Source organism: Penicillium chrysogenum, assembly GCF_028827035.1.
Source record: "Penicillium chrysogenum strain IBT 35668 chromosome Unknown utg000004l_segment0_segment0, whole genome shotgun sequence".
NCBI lineage: Eukaryota > Fungi > Ascomycota > Eurotiomycetes > Eurotiales > Aspergillaceae > Penicillium > Penicillium chrysogenum.
In genome coordinates this window covers 2835397-2858899 of record NW_026622752.1, presented here as the reverse complement: position 1 = coordinate 2858899, position 23503 = coordinate 2835397, and the positions used below count along the sequence as shown (strand labels likewise).

At 48.6% G+C, this 23503-nt stretch overlaps 8 protein-coding genes across 8 annotated transcripts; 4 read left to right on the top strand and 4 right to left on the bottom strand.

Moving 5' to 3' along the window:
- Window positions 1-3939: 3939 nt before the first annotated feature.
- Window positions 3940-4884, top strand: N7489_007032 (uncharacterized protein; the record flags this gene model as incomplete). Its single annotated transcript, XM_056712782.1, has 2 exons — window positions 3940-4257; window positions 4309-4884. 2 exons carry the CDS (start codon window positions 3940-3942, stop codon window positions 4882-4884), a joined length of 894 nt encoding a protein of 297 aa, XP_056566497.1.
- A 2426-nt stretch (window positions 4885-7310) lies between these two features.
- Window positions 7311-9050, top strand: N7489_007031 (putative amino acid permease family protein; the record flags this gene model as incomplete). The annotated part of the gene is made up of 2 exons (XM_056712781.1): window positions 7311-7510; window positions 7570-9050. Exons 1-2 carry the CDS (start codon window positions 7357-7359, stop codon window positions 9048-9050), a joined length of 1635 nt encoding a protein of 544 aa, XP_056566496.1. The 5' UTR covers window positions 7311-7356.
- Window positions 9051-10676: 1626 nt separating this feature from the next.
- On the top strand, window positions 10677-12599 carry N7489_007030 (S53 family peptidase; the record flags this gene model as incomplete). The annotated part of the gene is made up of 3 exons (XM_056712780.1): window positions 10677-10785; window positions 10844-11814; window positions 11874-12599. The coding sequence occupies 3 exons, from the start codon at window positions 10677-10679 to the stop codon at window positions 12597-12599; spliced, it is 1806 nt and encodes a 601-aa protein (XP_056566495.1).
- A 410-nt stretch (window positions 12600-13009) lies between these two features.
- N7489_007029 (uncharacterized protein) lies at window positions 13010-14145 on the bottom strand (the record flags this gene model as incomplete). Its single annotated transcript, XM_056712779.1, has 5 exons — window positions 13010-13200; window positions 13256-13480; window positions 13552-13659; window positions 13726-14038; window positions 14095-14145. The coding sequence occupies 5 exons, from the start codon at window positions 14143-14145 to the stop codon at window positions 13010-13012; spliced, it is 888 nt and encodes a 295-aa protein (XP_056566494.1).
- Window positions 14146-14426: 281 nt separating this feature from the next.
- N7489_007028 (uncharacterized protein) lies at window positions 14427-14891 on the bottom strand (the record flags this gene model as incomplete). The annotated part of the gene is made up of 1 exon (XM_056712778.1): window positions 14427-14891. One exon carries the CDS (start codon window positions 14889-14891, stop codon window positions 14427-14429), a length of 465 nt encoding a protein of 154 aa, XP_056566493.1.
- Window positions 14892-15379: 488 nt separating this feature from the next.
- N7489_007027 (uncharacterized protein) lies at window positions 15380-17628 on the bottom strand (the record flags this gene model as incomplete). The annotated part of the gene is made up of 10 exons (XM_056712777.1): window positions 15380-15721; window positions 15780-15865; window positions 15922-16211; window positions 16303-16327; window positions 16381-16411; window positions 16462-16857; window positions 16906-16983; window positions 17035-17307; window positions 17367-17419; window positions 17484-17628. The coding sequence occupies 10 exons, from the start codon at window positions 17626-17628 to the stop codon at window positions 15380-15382; spliced, it is 1719 nt and encodes a 572-aa protein (XP_056566492.1).
- Window positions 17629-20170: 2542 nt separating this feature from the next.
- N7489_007026 (uncharacterized protein) lies at window positions 20171-21667 on the top strand (the record flags this gene model as incomplete). Its single annotated transcript, XM_056712776.1, has 5 exons — window positions 20171-20418; window positions 20510-20811; window positions 20886-21187; window positions 21307-21415; window positions 21513-21667. The coding sequence occupies 5 exons, from the start codon at window positions 20171-20173 to the stop codon at window positions 21665-21667; spliced, it is 1116 nt and encodes a 371-aa protein (XP_056566491.1).
- A 386-nt stretch (window positions 21668-22053) lies between these two features.
- On the bottom strand, window positions 22054-23127 carry N7489_007025 (uncharacterized protein; the record flags this gene model as incomplete). Its single annotated transcript, XM_056712775.1, has 1 exon — window positions 22054-23127. One exon carries the CDS (start codon window positions 23125-23127, stop codon window positions 22054-22056), a length of 1074 nt encoding a protein of 357 aa, XP_056566490.1.
- Window positions 23128-23503: the final 376 nt, after the last annotated feature.

Genomic DNA, 23503 nt, shown 5'->3' with positions numbered 1-23503 from the left:
TATAATATCCGAGATATTAGTGGGATATACCTAGAATGGATCAGATATATTTTGCGCAAGTCAATCTGCCCAGCCCTGGAGATTATGGAAGGACATGCCTGACCACGTGACGGATAGATCTATCCCTTCGTTTTTAGTTTTGCTTCACTTACACTCTGCAACCAGGAAATTTCCTGTCAAATATCGGGTTACAATGCACCCCTTTTGTTCAAATTGACCATTATGGGGAGAGGCACATCTTTATAATCTACATATGCGAAATTTTACACCTAGACACAGCTACAAAAATAGTGTCTGCACCGACTGCAAATTTGCCCCAGGGATGACCCCAGTCTGCATGCTGTGATGTATATGATGGTACAATAGAGGTGTCTAGGCTCTGATATATATTGGGAACAAGGGTTACGATCATTTCGAAGAACACAAATTGTCTTGTGGCAAGGTGAGCGTATGCATCGATTTGCGGCTCAATGCGCGTATATTCGATCAAATCCCTGTAGTTGGCCAAAAGGTTAATGCAGTTGTGACACCAGAACAACAATATGAACGGCTGGGTGTCCGCAAAACCTCACTGTTGCCGAGGTCCAGTGTGCCTTTGACACGCTCCACAATCAAGCTCGAACAATTTTATCAGTACATGGAAATAATCAAATGTGACACTGGTTACGCGGCCCAGACAAACCCCATTGGCATGAAGTAGGCAGGCAAGTTCCGATCAACTAAGGATGTCGACCCCATTATGGCGTACTTTAGGGAGAATGGGGAGCGCATCTGGAATGCTGATTAACCTCGGACCGTCGAGCTAGACATCGCTTAATGCGGTTGATAATTTACGAAATATAGAGTGGAAACGAGAACACATTATGCTTCGTATGACACGTATTGTGAATTGCAAATTTAAGAGCGGATCACGTATTTAGACGTAAGTGGGACTCGCTCAACCGTATGATGTCCACGGGTATATCTGATTTGGGAGTTACATCCGAGCGCAAGTTGTGCATCGTTCAGCGGAAGCAACTTCCATTAGTAGGATGCACTTTAACTTGCTAACAATTTGCACGAAGCGGCAAGGGCTATATTTTCTTCTGACAAACGAACTATGGCAAGAATTGAATACGTATTATACAACACTTATGGTTATCGTAATAACGGACTATCGAGCTTGAGTGGCCTAGGTCAAGAGCAAGTTTCATCACACTCGCGTAAACCAACTGGGTGTACTTGGCAGTCGGGAAACAAGTGAGAATCAAGCATTGTTACTGTTGTTGATTGTCCATGCCCAGGCTCCAGATGTCATAGTTTAGAAGATCTGGTGACATATATAAACCACCCAAGACGGGAAACTTGCCTTCTGTTGCCTGAGTGTGAAGTGTCGCATCACAATACAAAGACGGCAAAGATTTTATCCTCTATGGTCCGATCCGGGCAGCGCTATTTTGGTCAGTAGCCACCCGAGCTACTGATGAAGATCCAGCGGCCTGGAATCAAGATCTAGGAACGATAGTTGGGACTTGAATCGAGTCAACCCGTGTATTTCGTGCAGATGACAGGTCTAGCGCCCGTTATTGCTCCACTGGGTTAAGGCGTGCCGGGTGGACTGACCCTCTTCCTCATCTTGGAATGAGCCGTCACACAGGGGTAACGGGTCACCTGCAGGGTACTGAGTTAAGCCTCGGTCGATGACTCGGTACAGGCCTGGAGTGCAATTTTTTAAGGTTGTGTGATAGATCTGAGGTGTCAAGGGGGTGAGGTGCTGGTTGTTATTCACAAAATCTAACGATGCACATCATTCAATGTTGTTTGCAATCGTCAAGAACCGTATCTGAAAGACCTCATCTTCGAATCTTGGAAGAACATAAAGTACGATCGGATCGCCCCCCAGCATCGGGGATTACCAGGAGACGAACCCTCATGCCATAAATGTGGAACTGTTGACCGGAGGCCAAACTGGAACATGGATTCCGTCTACAATTCGTGTGAAATCTTTGTCACAGGAGCAAGGTTCTCGTATAGACTCGGTGGACATCGGGTTCGAGAGTAGGGCGAAGGGCAAAGGAAGGTGAACATCCGAGTCACCCCACCGATCCAAAGTGCAAGTGGAGTCTTTTTGGGAAGAAATTTGAATAAGCGGGATTTAGCTGTTTTCCTACTGGACAGCACGGAGGCCAGTCGAGGCGGCATATTACGGAGCCTTGGAATACTCCACGTCTAATTCTTACACTTTCTTTATTGTCCAATCCAATGGTAATCTTCCAAGGTTGCTCGATACATTTGAATCCGACATTTTTGTTTTATATGTGCTTTTTGAGTGGAAAAACCATGAAATGAATAGAAAAACAAGTTTGCTGGTTTCTAGTGAGACTGACAAAAGTACTAGACTGATACTTACACCTCGTGGACTTTACCACAAGCAGTAGGCAGAAAACTGACAGCATTACCAAGAGTATACGTGACCTTTCCAGGGGAAAATTATGGAAGTTTTGAGCCTGGAAATTGCATTCCTTCTATGCAAATTATTCCAGTGGTGTCCTCAATTTGGTGGTTTTGTCCAGTTTTGGCGTGACAACGTTCATCATTATTGCCATTATATCAGTGAAATAAATATGATACCTTGACGTTCTATTAGCTCTTATACAACTTTCTGCAGCGGCTGATGACGTATATTTTAGTTGCATATATGAAGAGATTCATCTTTCAGAAAAGGGATTGCTTGACAGGGTGGGCGACAGGAGATCGTCAAAGTGTACGTGGCGATGCAAGCAATCAGCAGAATACTCTATCAAGAAACATACCCAGTATGACTTTGACCGGGTAGGGTAAAGAATGCAACGATGCAAAGCCGAATAGATGCAGACTCCCTGCGTACATAATTCTAGTCGATACAATTAACGTGTATGTTTCTATCCCGGGTTTGGAGGGCTTCCCTAGATTGTTAATGTTGTTTTTTGCCGCTTTCACGAAGACAGTAACCAATTAACATAGGGCTGAGTATACCCTAGTAAAACTATAAAGTACTTGTGGCCATTTTACTTCGTGGTCATCTAGTTCGTCACTAGTATGGAGGAACCTCGTTCAGTCCTAGTGGACAGCGAACCACAAAATGAACGAACAAAGACTGCAAGGGTTGGATGTGACAAAATAATCATTCCCATGTGATTACGAAAGTACCTGTCAATTGCCGCTAGTTAGAAGTACCAGGCTAAAGCGAAAGATAATTGGTGAAACAGGTTAGCTACATACATAAATGGTGAAGCATACCACTCGGCATTGGCTCCACCCGTGCATCTACTACCTGGTACATACTCCGTAGACACTTAGTACATAGAGACACATGTAGACAGGGCTCGGCCTTGGAATTCTATGATCTGTTATGGGATCAGAGAGAGAGAAAATATTACAAAGGGATAGCCAAAAAAAACCATCGAAACGAAAGTTACCAAGTCCGTATAAATTACATAAATTATATAAAACATCGGCTCCGACACTCGGCCGGAGTCTTAAGGCCCAGCCCACTTACCCGCGACATCCACTTTTTAACTTCAACGGTTTCACACGTCAGGTCGGAAATATACTCGTCGGAGCCGGCCGTTAAAGATCTTAGGGGTGAACTCGGCTTGATCGCATCGAATAGTGCAAGCGAGTGGAGGGCTAGGCCATTTTTGACAAGGTCTGGTCAAGACCTGACATCACAGGTCAATATCGGCTTCGTACACAGGTGTAATCGTCTGTTCCGGATCACCTTCGTACCCCTGTTTTTTTTTCGGAGCACACTCTGGGTTTATATAAATGCCCCGCGACCGAAACCCATATCCTGTTCCATGATATCTTCAGTTCTGATTTATTTATAAATCCTCGATCCTTCGCCACCCTTTCATTATAGTACTTCTCCCAACTACTATATATTCCAATACTGCCTTCGAGGCCAACGTATGATCCAATATGTGTATCATGGCTTGCAACCGATCCAATGAGATCCCCAACCTCTCCATAGACCAGGGGACCTACCTCAGCCAACACCTGAGTCCTCAGTCTCGACCCGCCGACTTCTTCGACAGACCCGACCCTCTCGCAGCCAACTGGAGCTATGACAATGCCATTGACCTGTTCTCCGTCAACCCCGCCGATATGGAGCCCGTATCATTCGACTTCGCCGACAGTCTCACGAACCTTGAGTCCAAAGATCTCTTCAATGACCCATTTGCTGGCTCTGGGATTGGTGGGTTCACCATGCCCGAGGATGCAGCTTCACTATCATCGGTACGATTCTCTGCCTATCAATATCTTGACACGAAGCTAATCTTCTTAAAGGAATTTGAAAGTGACGATCAAACATGGCCATCCGCCGCTGCCCCACAATCCATCGACTCGAACGCGTTCGAGGCCCAGCCGACAAAGCAACCTTCAAACTACACCTCTTCTCAACCTCAAACACAGAGCAAGACTCGCTCATCTTCAACAAGATGGTCATCGAGTCCAGAAGTGAAGGAAGAAGAGATCGCTACGCCTCAACCTTCCAAACCCACCACATCCCGCAAGACCCGCAGCTTTTCCCGAGACTCATACCACTCCTCAACGGGCGGCCAAGACCCTCAAATGCGGAATGCTGCCAAGCGTGCCGCCCATAACATCATCGAGAAGCGCTACCGCACCAATATGAATGCCAAATTTGTTTCCCTCGAGCAGGCCATCTCGCCCTCCGGTGTTCAAAAACATGCCAAGGTTGGCGCGGGGTCTCTTAAAAAGTCCGAGATTCTTACCAATGCCCTTGCCTACATCGATGGCATTCAGCAGGAAAACCAGGCCCTGCACAAGGAGCTCACACTACTCAAGCAAAACTTGCTACCCGGTGGAATGTGGCGACAATCCAAAAACCCCCGACTATGATCAGGTGCATGCCGATCATGCCACCGTGATGCTGCCACCTCAAGTATCTTTTTTGTTCTCATGACCGCGACGAGAGTTGTATTCTTAGAGTAGCCGGACAACGTGGTCACGGTCGGCGTTTCGTTCTTTTTTGCTTTGTTTTTCGTTTGTTTCCTTGTGGACTGGCGGGGGCGTTTGGATCAAGTGTTATTTGGGCTCGGATGTGGCCCTCTCTCATCTCAGACATGCTTTGATTTTCGGGTCCTGGCGACCACAAAAGTGTTTTGTGACTTGTGATTCCCCTTCATGGACGGGAATACCTCATGGATAGTATCCTAGAGCATCAATATAATTGCCAAGACTCGGATAATTCATTTTGCTCAAACGTTCTCCTTTTCGTGATTGTGTGCGGGTATGGCCTGATCCTTCCTAATACGGAAATAGTTGCGCTTGCTGGTCCCATCCCCGAGGTATACATATTATATATGCCCGTAAGGTAAGTGTGGTTTCTCTGTCTGTGATGTGTGTGTTGGACTGACTTCAATGCCGCTCTCGGTTAGCAAAGGGAATTCTCTCCAACTCGATGCTCAATGAGTTTTTGTATGATGACTTTGCCCCGACCTTCATCCGTATCGCCTTCGACATGGTCTTGACCTGACTCAGGCTGCGCTCCGGATACTAGACACATTCTTCAACTGTCAGGCTCATATTCCACGGACATGATCAGTCTAGGAACCAAGTTGAGCAGTGTCGGCATCGCCTCAAGGAACATACTTGGCCCCCAGCACTTGACCTGGGGGAGGGGATAAAATAAGTGGAATCTAGCATCGGGTATTGCCTGCCTACGGTGCCGAGCAGGAGCTGTGGAAGGAGAAGACGAACGGTGCTTTTTTGGCTGGTCAAAGAGCTGGCTGCACTAATTACCTAGGTACAACAGGCACGCGGAGACCATAATGATTCCGAAAGCTACCTATCCAACTCTGCGGCCCAATCAGGCATGTCCAGTTCCAATATGCCCCGTTCGGATTAGGCTGCTGTGCCGTGCCTGAATATCACTGCAACCCCTCGCACGGCTTCCAGCAGACGACTATGCACACTGCCCTGTCTGTCATGGATACGCCATAGCGACATTCAAATCGAACCATTCTGGGGCTCATGGAGCTGTTTCCCAACGGCGCATACCTCGGTCTCCTCTTCATTGGCCTAGGTCGCCGTGGCTCGGTGTTTTTATCTCCTTGTCCTTCCCTTTGTGGAGTTGAGCTGGGCATGTTTTAGCTTTGCGGTCAGATAGATGGCGGAGACCTTACGGCGATGCCCAACTGAAGAGACTCGTCTACCCACCTATCCAAGTGAGCGTTCTTCGTTCTCATTACGAAGCAGTAATTGGATAAGTGGCGCCGTTCCCTGGACGAAACTCAAAGCTACTGCTTCAGCGGTGCAACATGAATTCTCAATCCGTCGTGCCGGAATTCCCCTTTCAGCGGGAACACACCCACCCGATGCCGGCTGCTGATCATCTGCAGTTGTTTCAAGCTGTGGCCTCGAATCCATATTGATATCACAATGGCTTCTGCTGGATAAGTCATGGCTATCGCGCGAATATGGTATCGACTCCACATAGATACTGTTTAATATCCCACATGGAATACAGATATGAAGCTCTCCCGTTACCATTATGATACCCATTTACACAGAAAAGCATGTCTGATCTCGGACTTGACGCCGCAAACTCTACTGGAGCCGCGCTCTAATCCGCCAATCGTTGATTCTTATCTGCCACGCATGGACTTGCCCTTTTGGGTCAGCTGTCGCCACTGACGGTTGTACTTTGATGTTGACATACAATGCTATTGATTTTTATATTGGAAAACTGGGAGGTTATGCTGCTACCTGTTGAAACTGGCATTTTCATTGAGTTTCGAGAGATATCCGTCAAGAAGAGAAGGTGTTGAGTTACAACGGTCGGACCTCGCACGGAGGTACGCAACTTGTGACATTTGTGAACAAGCTGCAAGATACATATGTACCTTCGTATGATATCTAATTACTTCAACATTAATTCAATGCCAATTATACCCCAGTTCTTATCTGTGGAGTGCATTTTGTGGATATTATGGACGGCGGCCCACTGGAGGGAAGTCCTCCCGAAGTCGGTTCCCCGCAAAAACCAAGAAAAGAAAAATCAGATTTCTATTATCAACATCTCCCCAGTCCATGACCAATTGTTCCGATTCAATCAAAACCTTACTATCAGGTCCGCCGCATCATTGGTTACTCTTGATCTCCAGCTTTATCTTGGCCTGGTCAACAGCGTTAATCCGTGAGGGGTGTCAACGCGGACCGAATACGCCAGACGCCAGATCTAAGCTATATAGAAATCATCTTTTCTTCCCCCTAACGCTTCTCATTGATCTTCGATCAGAAAATGGGCGCATTTCCCTTCTATCTGCCCACTGAATTGATCTATATTGCCTCCGGCTGAATTACCACGGGATGGATCTGGAGTTCAATTCGCAACCCCTTAAGCCACCGCTGACGGATCAGAATGTGCAAGATGCGCAGGATCTCGCTGCGCTGGGTCATTCCCAGGCCCTGACGCGAAAATTCGACATGTGGAGCATGCTGGCGCTGGCCTTTTGTGTACTTGGTATGTTTGCGCTTTTTGCCACCCCGATGGCATCTGAATGTGTGTTGACATGTCCCAAGGAACCTACTCGACCTTCGCCCAGGATCTCAGCAGTGGTCTGACCAATGGTGGTGCTATCACTATCCTCTGGGGCCTGGTGCTGGTCACAGCATGTAACCTCTGTGTTGCCCTCTCCCTGGGCGAGTTGACTAGCAGCATGCCCACCGCCCTCGGTCAGGCCTACTGGGTATATCGACTGTGGAATACACCACTGGGTCGATTCGTCTCATACATGTGTGCATGGATCAATACATTTGGATGGTGGACCTTGACCGCGTCGCAGGTTGCCTTCATGACTGAATTCCTGCTGGGCATGAAGACTATGTTTGATCCCGAATGGGATGGAGTCAACAAGGGTTGGCTCAATTTTGTTGTATACATTGGGGTGGTCTTAGTGTTGACCGCCATCAACGTTGTCAGCTGCCGTAAGGAGAAGATCCTACCCTGGATTAACAACTTTGTTGGGGTGTGGTTCTTCGGCCTGTTTGTTGTCCTCTCTCTTGTGCTACTTATCTCGGTCGGAACCAAGAGTGGATTGTCGTTCCAGCCCGCTTCGTTCGCTTTTGGAGCCTGGAAGAATGAGACTGGCTGGGGCGACGGCGTGGTGTGGTTCACCGGGTTGGTACAGGCAGCGTACGGATTGACCGCGTTCGATTCGGTCATTCATATGGTGGAGGAAATCCCTGCGCCTCGGAAGAATGCTCCTCGAGTTATCTGGATGGCCGTTTTGTTTGGTGCCGTGACTGGATTCATTTTCATGGTGGTCTGTCTGTTCTGCATCCAGGATGTGGAGCGTGTCGTCAACGCCAACCTCCCGTTCATGGAGCTTATGATGGAGACCGTTGGACTGAAAGGGGCCGCCGTGCTGATTGCACTGTTCATTTTCAATGGTGTAGGGCAAGGAATCAGTATCCTCACCACTGCCTCACGTTTGACCTGGGGTTTTGCCCGTGATGGCGGCGTGCCTTTCAGCAAGTACTTCAGCCACGTCGACCCTGTGTGGCAAGTTCCTGCCCGCGCTCTCTGGGGTCAGGCCATCGTCATCGGTATCGTCGGTATCCTATACCTATTCGCCAACACTGTACTCGAGGCGATTCTCAGCGTCAGCACTATCGCCTTGACTGTCTCCTACGCCATGCCAATTCTTGCCTTGCTCATCACCGGCCGTGAGAAATTGCCCCCCGGTCCATTCAAACTCGGTCGCATTGGTCCATGGTTGAACTGGGTCAGCATCGTCTACTGTATCATCACTACCATTTTCTTCCTGTTCCCTGGCGGTCCTAACCCAGCGCCTAGCGACATGAACTTTGCCATTGCCGTCTTTGGTATCATGTTGGTGATCGCGGTCGCATTCTGGTTCATCCAAGGCAGCCGAACCTATCTCGAGACCGAAGATGCCATCGCCTCAATGGTCTACGCCCACCACCTGGAGATGAATCAGCCAGATGTTGATGACTCTGTTCCAGCTGTTCAAGCTCCGGTCGTCGTGGATTCTAAATGATACTCTGGGCTTTTACCTTCAATGTACAGAATCTATACTATTTTTGGACCGGCTTTGTGTAGGACAGACATGTACTTGTTTATACGTATGCATACGTGACCATAACCTGGTTGGATTTTGTATACCTGGAAGCAGGTTGACGTGCGCCCTTATAGATAGAGAAGACAAGATCGTTGGCTTTTAATTTGTACTATGAATTGTAGATTATGTTGTTATTACCTTTTTGTATCTTTTTGTATCTTTTTGTATCTTTTTGTATCTTTTTGTATCTTTTTGTATCTTAGGGAAAGGAAAGGAAGGTCTGCCTTGCGCGGAGAGTCACGAGATTAATTTGTTGCAACGCCGGAGAACCAAGAAGTCCTTCAATCTTTCAATATAACCCGGACAACACGCAAACACGGAAACACACAGAAATCGCTCTTGGATAACGGCAGCAAACGGGAACTACCTACTCTCTTGACTGATATATGTCACACAGCGTACCAGGCACTCCGTAGTACGGATAACGGAGTACATCTCCTCACCTCGCATTTTTGCCCAGCCTTTCTTTTTACTGGCGAGGTGTGGCATTAAGTGATGAAGATCGATCAGCCATATCGGCCTGCATTGCTTAAATTATGACTCTGGCACACTGGAAATCTGCATCGGCCCCAGCCCCCGACGCACTCCGACGCAGTCCCGACGCACAGCGATACAAACAAAACAGATAGTCATTCGGTTTGCAGTGCTTCAGCGAATTTCAGCGCTACCGAAGCCTAGCGCATGTCCTTCCGAGATTGTCTTTAATTTTTGATGTAATTGCCTAATTGCTTCAAAGTCAGCTGGTGCAGCAGTACGGAGTACATGATCACCGTCCGAGCTTCCCAGGCTTGGCAGGGGCCGAATGGGATTGACCATTGAATACATTTTCTAGCTGACTTCAAGCTGATTCACATCGATCTCTGATAATCAATGGACTGTCGACTTCATGTAAAACAGGTCCAGAGCCGATCTCATTTTTAGGGCCAAGTCACCCAGCCACCCGGCAATACAAGCCCCCCTGACGCCCCTCACATTGTTTCCTTCAAACAGTGGGTCAACCCCTGCAGATCAGGGACGGACCCCCGACGGACGCGCCGAATCTCGCAATGAGATAGAGCGTTTATCTCCATACCGGTCACATCACTAACAATTCACCGTTCCCCGGTTGAGAAAGGCGACAATGCGAGTATGGAGCCATATCCCGAATATGCAATCCCAGCCGCCGCTATTCCGTGCTCCGTACTCCGCACCGATTGTTGATTCAGGAACGTCTCACCAAACGGGCGTCCACAAGGGTCCACTGGAACAGCCCTGGAGTGGAACTGATAGCAATGCCAAGGGAATGACGTGAAACTCGATTAAAAGCATTCTGTCGTCGTCAATATTGTCTTATCTTGGTTTATCCTGGACTTTCTTCAACACACATTCTTTGTCGCGCTGTCATTCCCCACACCAATGCAACCATAATAAATACCAATTTCACGGTCTTTACCCCTCATTTATATTGCAGGGTCCTCTGTCGCACTATTTATATTTTGCTATATTCGCTGTATAGAGGCACCGATCAGTGTTTGATAGGGTGTCTTCATATCGCTCGTTTTTATCATGATTGCATCTCTATTTAACCGTGGAGCATTGTCGCTCGCGGTATTGTCGCTTCTCGCGTCTTCGGCTTCCGCTGATGTATTTGAGAGTTTGTCTGCTGTTCCTCAAGGTGGGTAACTTTGCGTTCTAAACTAAACCGACAGAATTGATACACTGACCTACCATAGGATGGAGATATTCTCGCAGACCGCGTGCTGATCAGCCCCTGAAGCTACAGATTGCTCTGGCACAAGGGGATACTGCCGGATTCGAAGAGGCTGTGATGGACATGTCAACCCCTGATCACCCCAGCTACGGGAACCACTTCCACACCCACGAGGAAATGAAGCGGATGCTGCAGCCCAGCGCGGAGTCCGCAGACTCGATCCGTGACTGGCTTGAAAGTGCGGGTATCGATAGAATTGAACAGGATGCCGACTGGATGACATTCTACACCACCGTCGAGACGGCAAATGAGCTGCTGGCAGCCAATTTCCAGTTCTATGCCAACAGTGCCAAGCACATTGAGCGTCTTCGCACACTCCAGTACTCCGTCCCGGAGGCTCTGATGCCACACATCAACATGATCCAGCCAACCACCCGTTTCGGCCAGCTGCGCGTCCAGGGGGCCATATTGCACACCCAGGTCAAGGAAACCGACGAGGCTTTCCGCTCAAACGCCGTGTCCACTTCACCGGACTGCAACAGTATCATCACTCCTCAGTGTCTCAAGAATATGTACAATGTGGGTGACTACCAGGCCGACGACGACAATGGGAACAAGGTCGGATTCGCCAGCTACCTAGAGGAGTATGCACGGTACTCCGATTTGGAACTATTTGAGAAAAATGTCGCACCCTTCGCCAAGGGCCAGAACTTCTCCGTCATCCAGTATAACGGCGGTCTTAACGATCAACACTCGAGTGCTAGCAGCAGCGAGGCGAACCTTGACTTACAGTACATTGTTGGAGTTAGCTCTCCTGTTCCAGTTACAGAGTTTAGCGTTGGCGGTCGTGGTGAACTTGTTCCCGATCTCGACCAGCCTGATCCCAATGATAACAACAACGAGCCATACCTTGAATTCCTCCAGAACGTGCTCAAGATGGAACAACAGGACCTCCCCCAGGTGATTTCCACCTCTTATGGCGAGAACGAGCAGGTATGACATCCGCCCCCCCTTTGTTCGTGATTTTGTCAGTCTCTAATATCAACCCTCAGAGCGTCCCCGAGAAGTACGCCCGCACCGTATGCAACTTGTTCTCGCAGCTTGGCAGCCGTGGTGTGTCCGTCATCTTCGCATCTGGCGACTCCGGCGTTGGCGCCGCGTGCCAGACGAATGACGGCAGGAACGCGACCCGCTTCCCGGCCCAGTTCCCTGCTGCCTGTCCATGGGTGACATCGGTCGGCGCGACAACCCACACCGCGCCCGAGAAGGCCGTGTACTTCTCGTCCGGTGGCTTCTCCGATCTTTGGGATCGCCCGAAATGGCAAGAAGACGCCGTGAGTGACTACCTCGACACCCTGGGCGACCGCTGGTCCGGCCTCTTCAATCCTAAGGGCCGCGCCTTCCCCGATGTCTCAGCCCAAGGTCAAAACTACGCCATATACGATAAGGGCTCGTTAACCAGCGTCGACGGCACCTCGTGCTCGGCACCCGCCTTCGCCGGTGTCATCGCCCTCCTCAACGACGCCCGCCTCAAGGCCAACAAACCACCCATGGGCTTCCTCAATCCCTGGCTGTACTCGACAGGCCGTGACGGCCTGAACGACATTGTTCATGGCGGCAGCACTGGCTGCGATGGCAACGCCCGCTTCGGCGGCCCCGGTAACGGCAGTCCGAGGGTTCCAGGTGCCAGCTGGAACGCTACTAAGGGCTGGGACCCTGTTTCTGGTCTTGGATCACCCAACTTTGCTACCATGCGCAAGCTCGCGAACGGTGAGTAGGTTGCGAGTCTTGCTTGTTGATGTGGTGCACTGCCTGAGTTCCAGGTTATGGTTGATTCCGACCGGTTGGAAAATTCCTATACGCATGCATGCTAGTTACATAGACACTTTTTATATTTGCAAATATAATAATCTTATGGTTGATATGTTGGAGCTTATGCAATGTGTCCTCTTTTTTGATTGTGACTTGTTTATCACTCGCCTTGGCTTGATGCCTTGCACGTAGATAGGTAGGGAAACTTCCACTCTAATGCTCACTGTTGTAGAAGGGATAAAGTCCATTCATGTATCTTGTGTACATACGTATATTCTCTCTGATTCACAAATCAATGGATAAAGTTTCTCCTCAAACAGGATCTCGGACTTGGCGAGACACCATTCATTGGGATAACATCTCCATACTGTGCTCCCTATTCCTTGAACACAGGCTCGGAATTTTCAATATCCTCCTTGCCCAGACACCACTTATCTTGCAGCGCAGGATCAAGACTCGAAGCATAGACATCCTTGGGCCACCATTCACCCCAGCTAGTCAAGAAAATCTGTTCGGGATCAGCAGGGAGATTATCGACGGTGACCGCGCGGAGGATATTCTGGGCACCTATTCATTGTTAGATACTGTCTTCAAGTCAAAAACTCAATCCAAAGATCCTTACCCTCTGGCACGGTCTTGGCATCGGGCATATCCATGGTCAATGCTAAGCTCGAATGCTGGGCAAGCTTGGTGTTGGGGATGAGACCTGGTGAGACAGCCACGACTGTGCAATTTGGGAGACTTCGACGCCAGTAGTGCGCACCCAGAAGCTGGGTGAATTTCGATGCACTGTACACTACTCTTGCATTCGCGCCGGAGTTTGCTTTTAGGTCAACGTCAAGAGTGCCTAATGTAAAGTCAGCATTGTGGACAGCTTCGCTTTTGACGACAAGACTGAAAAGATAGAACTAAACCTACTCGGGTCGCCTCCTCTCACATTACGGATAGCACCGGAAGATACAACGACAATACGTGATTGCGAGGCCGACAGGGTCTCAGCAAATTGATGTGTCAGATAATGTTGGGCTGGGTTGCGATTCATCAATGATTAGCTCCAGCTTCCAGGACTCTTCTCTCCAGTAGCCCACATACCCAGATGATTTACCACGTATGATTCGCACCATTGCGAGCCATGAGGTCCCGGTCCATCGGCGCTGGCAAGAAAGCCCGCAATGAGGAAAAGATAGTTCAATGGCCTTTCACCCAATTTAGCGAGTGCTTGCTTGGCAAAGGACTGCACGCTCTTGAGATTTAAAAGATCCAAGGGCAAGACACAGACGCTGTGCTTTGAAGTGTCGAATTTCAGGTCATTGTACGCGACGCGCGTCTTTTCTGTGTCACGAACGCCCAGAATGAAGTTGTACGGCTGTGTCTGTTGGAGTAACTGCTTAATTGCTTCAAATCCCTGTTCATGTTCATGTTTAGCTGGAGTCTGGATATTCCAGGGGGTTGTGACTTTACCAAGCCCGATGAGGTACCCGTCGCAATAACTGTTTTTGCGACCAAGGACATTTTCAGTTGTAGTATCTGGTGATGTTTGGCCCAGGGGGCAGAATCGCAGAAGAGCTGATTGAGTGGAATCTGATGACGTCATAAGAAATTCTTTTTTTCTTTTTTTCTTTTTTCTTTGCACAGTATATGACCACTGCAAGGCAATTCATTATGCATATTAAATCCTCGCTTGTACTAAGAATGTTATGTCCAGAGGATGCGAAATAAAAAAAAACACGGTCGCTCATCCGCTAGAAGAAATATTGTCCCAATCGAGATCCTCCCCAAAACATGAAACCATCTTAAGAAACAACAGCCATCAAAGCGGAGCCGAAAAGGAGCGCAATCAGTCCAACCCCAGACTTGGAGATTGGTTGGTTCGCAATAGCGGCGTTTGTGGAAGTCGAGGTAGTAGACGAGTCGGTGCTAGTACCCGAGGAAGTGGACTTGGAGCCTGTGGTTGTGGCTGTGGCGGTCGCATTGAGAGCGGCGTTGCAGAAGACATCGTGATAGTTGCCGCTCTTGCTAGTGAGGCAGGACTGGAGCTTGTCGACATCTTGGCCTTGAGCGAGACAGTAGATGCCGCAGTCGTTGTCGTACTTGGTGACCTTCGCGTTCTTGCAGCACTCATCCATCACATCAGTCATGTTCCCACTGACAACGGCCGCACAGGCTGCGTCGGTCGTGGGGATTTGCCAGACACTGCCGCCGCAGGCAGTGCTGGTAGGGCTCACGGACGAGGTGGTGGAGGAAGTAGTAGTAGACATTTTGAATTGTGGAGAGTTGGTTTGAGAGACGAAAGTATTCTGAAGAGAAAGAAAAGGGAAAAGAAATTAGGAGAAGTGAGAAAGGACAATCTATCCAAGACATCCAAGACATCCAAGACAAATAGTGCCTTCCCTTGAATATGACTGGTGTTTGACCTTCAGCCTTGGCCCATTTTTTTTCTATACATAGTAATGGGCTGAAAAATTTTGATTTGGGCACTTTTTTACTTCCAAAGTTGGTTCTTCTGCTTTACGTATATGCGACCAGATACATGTGATAGGTGTTATGCATTTCCAAATTTGCATACAGGTAAGGAGGGAAAAGTCTCAAGCGTTATATGTATATTATGGTACTCCGTACGGAGTACTCCGTACAGGAACTGAAGATATATGATTCAGGTATCTAATATGTCGACCCGGCCTCTTGTCGATCTTGCCCTGAATCGTTTGACCTGTCAAAATTCCCCCAGGTCTAGGGGAACTTGGCTTTAATTCTTCGGGCTAGACACATCCTCGTACTTCGAGACCTCGACCTTGCTCTCATCCATACCAGCCTCGGTGTGCTTCTCATCGGCAGGCTCCACACCGACAAGGGCGAGCAACCCAATCTCACGTTCGATTCGGTGCTTGCGTCCACTATCAGCAGCTGCCAACCCGACCGATCCGAACAACTCGTCCATCTCCTCAAGAGTGCGACCTTTGGTTTCAGGTACAAGGAAGATGACATAGAACACAGCAATCGTTGTGATGCATCCAAAGAAGATGAATGCGCCAAAATTGCTCGCTTGGAGGAAAGGAGATGTAGCAGTAGCGACTGCGAAGTTGTTCAACTGTAGAGTATCCAGTTAGAGATTCCCAACGAACTCGACTGTCTATCTCGCCACTTACCCAGTTACTGCTACCACCAATACTGACTCCTTTAGCACGCATGCTGAGCGGGAATACCTCGGAAGTGACAATCCAAGCAACAGGCCCTGTAGTGCAACGATGGTCAGCACACTCTACCACAACGCAAGGGATTTGTACATACCCCATGAGTAGGCGAAGTTGATGATGAAAATCCAAACAAAGACAATAGCCACCCAGCCGGCAGCTGTGTGGTCTTGGAACTTTCCCTGGTACGCGCCAATGATACCCGCGACAATGAAGTGGCAGGACGCCATTCCAATTGCACCAGCAATCAAGATCTTCTTTCGCCCAACCTTGTCAACCCACAGGACGGCAGGAATGGTGAAGACGAACTCGAAGATTCCAACAACACCGGTGGCGAGCAGTGAGATTGTGTTGCCGCCTAGGTGCATTTCCTTGAAGATGAATGGTCTGCGGAAGTATCAGCAAACAACTCGCCAATGGGGAAGAATGGTGTATCTTCCATATATTTCTCTTCAAGGTTGGATTTGTAGGGACTTACGCGTAGTAGTTAATTGCATTGATGCCTAGATAATGGTGTTAGTGATCAATTCAACTCTCAGGATTTCGCGTAGCCTACCATTCCATTGTTGGAACACCATAATCATGCACTGTGATATCATTAGCGCTATTCATGGAGTACCACAGACATGAAATGTACCGCTGTTGCCGTGCGCTTGAAGAGAGACTTGTCAGTGATCAACGACATGTAATCATGTAGTCCGATCTTAAAGCGGCTGGAAAACGAGTCGTCCTGCCAGTCGGGATACTTCTCGGCTGCCGTTTCTCGCTCAAAGAGGTACAGACTCTTGATTTCAAGGAACTCGATGCGAACAAGTAAATCATCCGGAGGTGCGTTGCGCAAGCGGGCAAGTGTTTGTAGGCATTCCTCCTCGCGGCCAGTGTTCATCAGGTGACGGGGGGACTGTGGCATAAACATCATCATGCCCACAGCCAAGATAATAGCCGGCAGGATTTGAATACAGACTGGAATCAGCCATGCAGCATCCGATTGGGTTGCCCCAGTTCCACCAATATAATTTGTTCCATAGCCGATCTGCAAACGTCAGGATCGAGAGCTTTCACGAGAACGGACATGACGTACCCAGAAGCTGACCATGATTCCAAAGGTGATGGCGAGTTGCTGTACAGCGACAAGAGAGCCACGAATCTCAGGTGGTGCCTTCCCTATTCGTTAGCCTTTTCTCTTGTCGAACTCATTGCATTCACTCACCAACTCTGCATTGTACAGTGGCACAACCATACTCAGACTACCAACACCCAGACCAGTGACAAATCGACCTGCGAAGACAAAGTCTGCGCTCTGCGTACAAGCTTGAACGATGACACCAACGCAGAAAACCACCACGGCAACCAAAACGGTCAGACGACGACCGAGCGCATCGGCGAGATATCCGTTTGCCAATGTCCCCACCCAAGCACCCAGTTCGAGGATAGACGTGAGCATTCCCTGCTCAATACCCGTTTCTTTCGCGTAATCTTGGGTCTATGCGGGAAAATCCATTAGCAGTGCAAAGCCCTGGGTTCAATGACCTGGAGACATACCGCTGCCTGGAACGCGGGCATTGTCAGGACTTGAGCGAACATTCCCTGGTTGTCTGTATGACGGCTATCAGATTATATTCAGGAGGGCATTGACATGGCATCGCATCATCGACATACATCCATAAACCAGACCTCCCAGTGACGCGAAAAGTCCGATACATGTTGTCTTCTTGTTACTGAGCAGCCCCTTGACCCCGTTTTTCCCTGAGAGCTCAGCACGTTTGGCCGAGACGGCCGTCTCTCCCGCAAGAGGAGCCACCATTGTGTATCACGACAAAAGCCAACAAGGATGGATGATATAAAACAGGTCAGCTTCCGGTAGAAGCGAAAATAAAAAGAGTATGGCAAATATCGGAGAAATACCTGCACGTTCCTTAGGTCTCAACAGGGGATCTGCGAGTATTTATTCGCTCGGGTACGGATAATGAGCTGAAAACGTCCAGATTTCCCCGGGAACTTAGCCCCGTGGGGGTATGGGAGGGGACATAATCAAGTTCGAACGTGAAAACATGAGGTAATTGGCCCAATCAGCCCATCATGACCAAGCTTCGTGGCGCGTGGCCTCCCTTCTCCCCAAGCCGGGTGGGCATGTCGTATCGGCTGTGAGACGGAAAAGGCTCGACTAGCGTGCCTCTGCAAGGCTTCCAGTGGCTGCAATACCATTGGGCCGTGCGGGATTGCGAGGTCGCAGGATTTAACCGGTGCCCTTAGCCAAAGACCTTGAAACGGGTGGATAAAATGGCCGGAAGAGAAGACCACGGTATAGTACTAGCCTGCCATATCAATTCCCGGCTGAAAACATATGTTTAGAACACTGATCCAGGGATTTTCTGAATCGGCATCTGCCGCTGGTGAAAGGATTCGGACAAGCTCCACTGGATGGAGACATTCCGGGGACCCCGCGCATTTCAAAATCTGGAGATTCATCAAAAGTTTCAACATCCAACTCTTATTTGATCTACTGGAAGTTGTATACATGCACTTCTTCAGATCTTGATATCGTGAAGATGAGAGTCCCGCGAAATTCCCGAGGCAAAAGCCGTCTGATTTGAGCTCAAGTCAACTTCCCCACATCCGAAATCCTTTCCGTACCGGTTGAATTGCTTCGATTTAGCCGGTTTAACCCCGGTCTTCATAACCACTGACCTCGAGCCACTCTACCATTTGACTCCTGTACGAATCGGCTTCGGGCGGGTGGTCGTGCTGCCGGTCAGCGCCGAATGTCAAACCCCAGGATTAGCCGGCAATGGGTTATACATCAAGGCATATCTCGGTACGTGGATAAAAGGGAAGTTATGTCATATTATGTTTTCTCCAGAATCCCCGGAATTGATCCAAAAAGTCATGTTAGGAGATGTCTCGGGTTCTTGCCGGAGATTGATCGGTCGCTTGTGAACTGTGGGAGGCCTAGCTTTTGGTGGCTGCTGTACATTCAAGGCTGGCCAGATGCTTGGGCTTACGGCTTTTCTCCACTTCGGCCCTGGTGGCTATCTCCGGCGATATTAAACACCTGCTTGGCCTCGGCCCGTACAATCTACAAATCCCGGCGTAGGTTTACATACCCCATCGAAGTGGAATAGTTATGTTTTGGTTCTCAATATCGTAATGCTCATATCCTTCTCTCTGGGCAGGACTTCCACAAATAAATTGCTAGTATATACTTCCTGATCGTATATGGATACGTCCCAGGTAACTGCTGCAGCATTCACTAGCCCCATACAAGTCAAGGAAAACATTCAAGGCTCAGCCCTGGTATTGGACCGAACGGCTAGGAACTCTAGCCAGAGGGCAGCCCGGGAGAAGATATGCCAAAGTGTAGACGGAATTGGCTAGGACAAAGTCGCCTTGAACGCCGAATACGACGCTTAACACACCAGGTGTATGGAGAATGATGTTTTGTATTATGATAATGCTCGCCATTCTTTGATTTGGGTGAATTTTCTCCCAAATCAGATGATCCTGGGCGTTTTCCGTGGATGGATTTTACGTTTCGGAATCCGGTTTCATCCGGCTGAACTTCAGGTTTGACTTTGTCCCTATGTTGATGTGGTAGGTTGGCTGGCTTGTTAATATCTTTCGTTGGGCAATTCTTTTGCTTGGAAAGTTGGTTTGCATCAGCCTATATCTGAGAAAGATGGAGATTCGGTGGGTTAGTATCCCGAAACGTCATCGTTCGGCGTATCTAGATATATATACATTTGTCAACGTACCGCTATGGACTCGAGAAATTCTACGAGTGACATTGTTCATTCTGAGAAACTTGTCTAATGGCACAAGCCGGTGATTCATTAACAAGACCAAAGAGTTCAAGCTACGTGTCTGAGAGACTGGGACGTCCTGCCTGGTGGCAGCCTGTAAGTAAGGCCAGCTCCATTACAACCAAAGAACACCTGTGTTAATGAAAGAAATGGGCTTGTTGTGTAAGAGGTAGGTTTTGAAGGGAATACTAGGCCGACTAAAATGAAGGTAGAACGGCTAGTCCGTTTCTTTTACTTTGTCGAAACCATAGCACCTACACAGTAATGATATCACCTTCGCCATATCGGTTTCAGGATTTCGACTCTCTATGACTTGGGTCGTGCTGGAAGTTGACCAAAACCAAGATTTATATCATCCAGAAAGAACAGCAAGAGAAGATATCCATGACAGCCAGAGGTTAGAGTGGGATAGTCACCTGACCTTTTCTTCCTCTGTCGATATATCATCCTCTTCCTAAAGACAACTGAATATTTGGGGCTTTAGAACACTGGAGCAACGGCCCGCATATTGTTCGGGTTCTCTATTTCTTCATACCGTTCATAACTATGAATTCACTCCTCAAGTGGGCCCGGGCAGCTATAAAAAGAGATCCCTCCCCCGTGCTTCGGTTTCCAACAAGTGGTGTCGAAGTGATCAAGCCGTCACAAATTCTCGAAGAAGAGCGCTATCGAGAGTTCAAGAAAGGACACTACTATCCTGTCACTATTGGTGAAGTCTTAGTATCCAAATACCAGATACTTGGCAAGCTGGGCTTCGGAACCACTTCCACAGTATGGCTCGCTCGTGATCTCGAGTAAGCCAAGTCCCACTGAGTCCCATTGGCAAAATTATGCTGATACAATAACCAGGAATTGCCAATATGTCACATTGAAAGTGTACACCAGGGGAGGAACCGGCCAAGGGGAGATTCAGACTTCCCAAGCTCTGAGTCAAGGGGACAGATCGCACCCAGGCTATGTCCATGTGAGGACTGCATTAGATGCATTTACGATCCGGAATCAAGGAAGCGGGTATCAGGAGAGCGAGCATCACTGTCTTGTCCAAAAGCCTATGTGGGGGAGCTTTCGACATTTAATGTATCGCAGCCCGGCACATAGGCTTAGGGATGATCTTCTGAAGAGTGGACTTAGGCAGATCTTTCTTGCGCTTGATTATCTTCACACCGAATGCCAGCTTGTCCATACTGGTGAGTAATAGTCTTTGTTACTGTCGGGCGGATTCTCTATCGTTATTAATCACGCGACTAACGAATACTTTTAGATATCAAGAGCGACAACATTCTCCAGGAACTTGAAGAGATGTCAATACTCGACAGGTTTACTGACACCGAGATAAAGCATCCTTCGGCTCGGAAAACAGTTAATAATATGCCAATCTACGCCTCCCGCCAATTTGAGTTACCCCAAGAGCCTAGTAGGGCAGTTCTCAGCGACTTTGGTTCAGCTGTACGGGGTGACGAGAAGAGGAACCATGATGCCCAGCCCACCATCTACAGATCACCAGAAGTCATGTTGAAAATTGAGTGGAGCTATCCCGTTGACATTTGGAATGTTGGCGTTATGGTCTGTTCGCTCCTTTTATACCATGTCTGTGCTTACGTCGCTAAGCCTATGAAAAATACCAGGTATGGGATTTGTTTGAAGGTAAACACATGTTTCTTGGATTTGACCCCAATGGTAAGGGTTATTCCACCCGTATGCACCTAGCTGAAGTAATTGGAATGCTGGGGCCTCCTCCTTCCGATTTGCTCAAGCGTGCGGGCCGAAGTGATGAATTCTTCACTAAATACGGTATGCCCCTGATGACTAAAATCATTCTATTGTAGGTATCGTTCTGACACAGGGGTATGTTTGATAGGACATTGGAAGAATGAAATAAAGGTACCAGGGGAGATGTCATTGGGAAAGTCCGAGGAACGTCTGAGTGGAAAAAACAAAGAGATGTTTCTAAACTTCATTATGGGAATGCTTCAATGGCGACCAGAAGACAGAAAGACGGCCAAGCAACTGCTTAAGGATCCGTGGCTAGACAATAGATCCTAGAAATACTAATATCCTTCCCTAATGTATAAGAAAGAGAAACACTATTGTTAAAAAATGAATGAACTGTCACAGGGCTGGAAATCGAGGGTACATATACAGTGACCAAGGTCTTGTTCTAAAATTGTGGGTGGCATTTTGTTGATGTCTGAAGGCACGAGAAGGTACTTTAGTTTGGTTAAGAAGTCACATATTTGGAAAGCTCGTTCGATCTGAAGGACAGGAGACCGATGAGCTCACCCTTCCTCGTGAGAATATCAAGTGATACAAGAGCCACGCGTGTAGACAGGGAACAATAGCAGAGCATGGACCCCTAAAATCGATACGCCTGGACTTCCCTGGCAGTTAACATTCCCAGAGACAGCAAGCCAATGTTGAGATGGGACCAATTAAGAGATTTTCTTCCATCGGGTCTGAGCTTGAACTGCCTTTTCAAGGCGCACATTGAAGTAACTTCGGATCAACTCCTCCAGCTTCATCTGGGTACAGAGCAACCGCATCTGTGTGTCCATCATCGTGGTTTCGCTATCATTCCCATGCAGGGACATATCGACAATTCGAGCCTCCAGGACAGCACGGGATTGACGATTAGCCTCAACTCGCTTACGCAGATACGAGCTCCACATAGCGGATTCTTGGTCCATGTCATAATTCAAGATGCAGGGAAAGACGCGAAGTGAGTTGGCATGGGAGTCTGCGAACCGGAGGCCTTTCAACTCATGCTCATAGCAGATCATGACAGCTTCGTTGAGGAGCTCAGCGCCAACTCCATAGCCACGGAAGCCTTGTTGGACTGTCCAGGCGCGTATAAAGGCATCGTAGCTTTTGCCCTTTGGGAGAGACCTCGCGTTGATTTTGGGATGGGGTTCGATGCCGCTGTACACGATGCTCATAACAAGTGTGCCGACAATGCGACCTCCGAATCGATGAACAAGTACAAACGTGACTCCACTATCCGAGTTGAAGACGGGGTCTTCCTGAGTCGTGGTACCGCCGGCATCTTTGCTAGGGTCGTATCCGTACAGCCAGTTCATTGTTCCAACCTTCTCTGCTTCATCGTTATATCTCCCAAGCAAGCGTATGACAATGCCTAGAGTGGCCAATACCGCGGTGGCACAGATAACAAAAATGTAGGGCCAGCCAGATGGGTCACGGTAAACGGCACCGACACTGTAAGCGAAACCCAGGGCTACCAGGGTTAGGGTGGTCGGGTGGAGAATGAGGGATTTGGCGGCGAGGCGGCGCTGCTGAGTCACTGAGATGGCAATGAGCTTCAGTGCGGAGGCAATCCCGAAGTCTTCGGTTGCTACATCGGTCGATTGTCCTGGAGACGCGATGTGTTCGAGTGCGCTCGGGCTGGCACTTGGGCTCGCGTGGTGGGGGGTATTCTGGTTAACGAGGTCCTTTGGCTTCGTGACCGTAACGTTATCTCCTGGACAACGGGATGTGACCATACGCGCCATGGTGAATTGTTTCTGGTAGGTAGGAGTAAACAATGAGTAGAGCTTGAAAGGTTTGCGGAGACTTCCAACGTGAGACGTGTCGTAGTGACAACCTCTCGCGGAGAAGCAAACAACATTGAAAACTAATTGAGATGGATCGTTTTTAAGGCTATTATCAACTGCAGAGCCCTACAATAGGTACTGGAAGGTTCAATTGCTGTGCATAGAATATGTCCCACTCGGGACTATCCTCTCACATAATCTAGCATACACGAAGGTTTTCTGGTTTGAGCCTGTACGTGCACCAGTTTGAGGGACATATACCGAGTTTTTTTCAAGGACTATATCGCAATGCTCTAGTCGTGTATCACACTCGCTACTGCATCACCTACAAGTT